The sequence below is a fragment of the Pecten maximus genome, chromosome 8 (assembly GCF_902652985.1).
Source record: "Pecten maximus chromosome 8, xPecMax1.1, whole genome shotgun sequence".
NCBI lineage: Eukaryota > Metazoa > Mollusca > Bivalvia > Pectinida > Pectinidae > Pecten > Pecten maximus.
The window spans coordinates 14,967,984-14,970,922 of record NC_047022.1 but is presented as its reverse complement, the minus strand read 5'-3'; the positions used below and the strand labels follow the sequence as shown (position 1 = coordinate 14,970,922).

General features: G+C 37.5%; 1 protein-coding gene across 1 annotated transcript; it reads right to left on the bottom strand.

The window, feature by feature from the left end:
- Positions 1–1,936, bottom strand: LOC117332140 (potassium voltage-gated channel subfamily C member 2-like). Its single transcript, XM_033891024.1, has 2 exons — positions 1,454–1,936; positions 1–840 (listed from the first exon to the last, which is right to left on the bottom strand). The coding sequence occupies exons 1-2, from the start codon at positions 1,934–1,936 to the stop codon at positions 1–3; spliced, it is 1,323 nt and encodes a 440-aa protein (XP_033746915.1).
- Positions 1,937–2,939: the final 1,003 nt, after the last annotated feature.

Below are 2,939 nucleotides of genomic sequence, written 5' to 3'. Positions count from 1 at the left end.
TTATTTGTTATTAATACATTTTGATTTTGACCTCTGATACCTTTCTCTGTATTTATTAAAATTGTAAATGTCATTGAAATTCGATGACGTCACAGCGATCGGAAGAGCTAGAAGCAGAATCCCACAAACGGAACAAAGTACTCCAACAACATATCCCTGAGGCGTTGTGGGGTAAAAGTCACCATAACCCACGGTTGTCATGGTAACGACAGCCCACCAGATACCGGCTAAAGCATTAGGGCACGAGAAACTGGATGAACTGGAGATTTCGGCTATGTACAGCATCAAGGCGAATACAATAACCACACTTGAAAACGATGTAGCCAACAACATGAGCTCTCTTGCACTCGTCTTCAATGATAAAACTAGGATTTTTACTCCAACATTATCGACAATCAATCGGAAAATTCTAAGCATCCTCATAGATAATATACATCCGAAGATAAACCAACACAATGTTATGAAATATCCCAACGCCCCGTCACCGGTTACCGGTACCCGTATCGCCGATCTGTGCAGTTCGCCGTAGACGGTAAACCAACTGGTTGTCCAGGAACAAAGCTCCACACAGTTCAAAAACGATTTCATGAACTTCTTTTTGTTGGTCGCTAAGCCAAAGCGAAATATCCAGTCCATCATAAGAGGCAGATTACACACTGCATCCGTTATGACGAAGGCAGGATGAACACGTGTAGACCAAAATAACCTCATTTTGGCGGAAGTTACGGCGTAGGGGTACGGGCCAGTGTCATTGACAGGAATTCTGAATATAAACACCGTGGAAAGTATGGAGTATCCAGTGGATAGTAAGATGGCCACACATTGTATAAAATACCAAACCTGTAACACAGAATGTCATGTTGGTAAACACCTGATTACATGATTGTGTACATACATACGATTAATGATGTATACATTGTATAAAATATAAAACCTGAAAAACAGAATGTCATGTTGGTTAACACCTATTTACTAATACATGCATACCACTGATAATATGCATCAATACTTAATACATAGATTACGAACATTTAACTTACAATCGGTTAGCTCATTGGTAAATCATGGCGTTAAACCCGTAAATATTGAAAACCTCATTGAGTTAACTAAGGCTAAAGATGTCGTGTATTAAAGTGACGACGACGACGACGATAGTTTCGGCTTAAATTACTTATCACTATAATATAAATGCTACGGTAAACGAAACTTGAAATATCCTAACGATTTAAGGCACTACAACAATAAAGATCAATGAGAAAAAAGTCAATGTGATATAAAATCTATCCGCACTTATGCCATTATGCAAATGAAGTCGAGATTTAAAAAGAATTGAATAAGATGCTACAATGAAAAGACAAATGTAAGCATTTTGGCAAAGTTATATCAGAATAAATAGTATTAGATTCTATATGTAAGATAGATTTTTTTTGTAAATATTTTAACAAATACGTACCTTCCCCGCTAAAGTAGCACGGTTATACAAATTACTGATGGACATTTCCAATATCGAACATCTATGACTGTTTCCGTCCAAAACAGGTGTGGAACTCTGACATACGACGTGCTGTGTATCATCACACGGAATATGGTCCACGAGGGCTTTGATACCGGCAACATCTTCTTCAGTTTGGTAGAATGATTTCCAGCAACAGAGATCGACTCGTCCCTCTGGAATACCCCAGAACTCAAGGTCAGCTTTGATCACGACCGTGCATATATTTCTTGGCACGTGCACACTCCCTCTAGACAGGTATTCCAAAACGCTGTCAAAGATGTCAGCATTTCTATTGAAATAATACTCGTTACGTGCATGAAGAAAACACGGGGATGTCTCGTCGAGATGTAACAGTGGGGAGTCTTCAAGAAGCTTGTCACCAATACATGTTTTATCAAAAAGGAAGGTCGTGCCTCTGAGGTTCAGAGTGACGAAATCCATCGTAGATTTGAACATTCACACACCCGTAGTGTATAGACTTTTGTAAACACTTTGTTGTGTTGTACTGGTATCCGCGTATGCTTTCTGATACAAAACTAATATCCGGTTCCTTTTGAAGGTAAAGGTTGTGTGCTGTATACGCTCGATAGCCAATGGTAGTCTCGAGGTACAGTAACCATCAGGGTTATGTCGGGGGATGACGTGCTATTGACATACATTAGCTTCATCGCATCCATCCCAAAGGAATACTCGGAAAACATGTGTAGTGAATGGAAATTAGTTTGTCCTAGTGGCCAGGTGTATTGGGCAATGCCTGACAAACATGATCGATATAGCCTTTTGAAAAAAAATTCTTAGTGATTGTAATCAACAATTTTCGTTTTAAGCATGTTTTAACATGTGGACACCATTCGGAAACATAATTCTATGATTTGTTCAATGTATACATTTCCTTCGAAAAACAAAATTTAAGCGGATGTAAGGCCTTGACATATATTTCAAAACAATGGTCTAACTCAAATGTGATTGATATATTCAATTTGTAAGTGATTATTATTTTATTTTCAAACTTCATATTACAGTTTTATATTTTGTTTTTATCACCGCCGAGTTACATCCCTCCAGCTAGAATCTTTTTCAAAATGGTGTATATATGATATGATTGGGATCCATAGTATATTTACTTATGGAATCTTTCAAAGCATTCTAAAATATGACAAAAAACATGCGAATTATTCAGGCCATTAACATATCACACAAAACCAAACAGAATACCACTATGCAAATGAAACCATCATTCAAGCTCTAATTCGGTAATCCGATGTAAGAACAAAAATAAACTTTCGTGGAAATTATTCAAGAAATTTAGATGAGAATTACGCCAGGTGTCAAAGCGTCTTTTGCTTCATCGATATCACCAAATAATGATAATAAGGATCTCCAATGCCAACTCGGCAGAACAACGGAATAATTTCAGACGTTTTAGACATGTCTTGAAATTGCG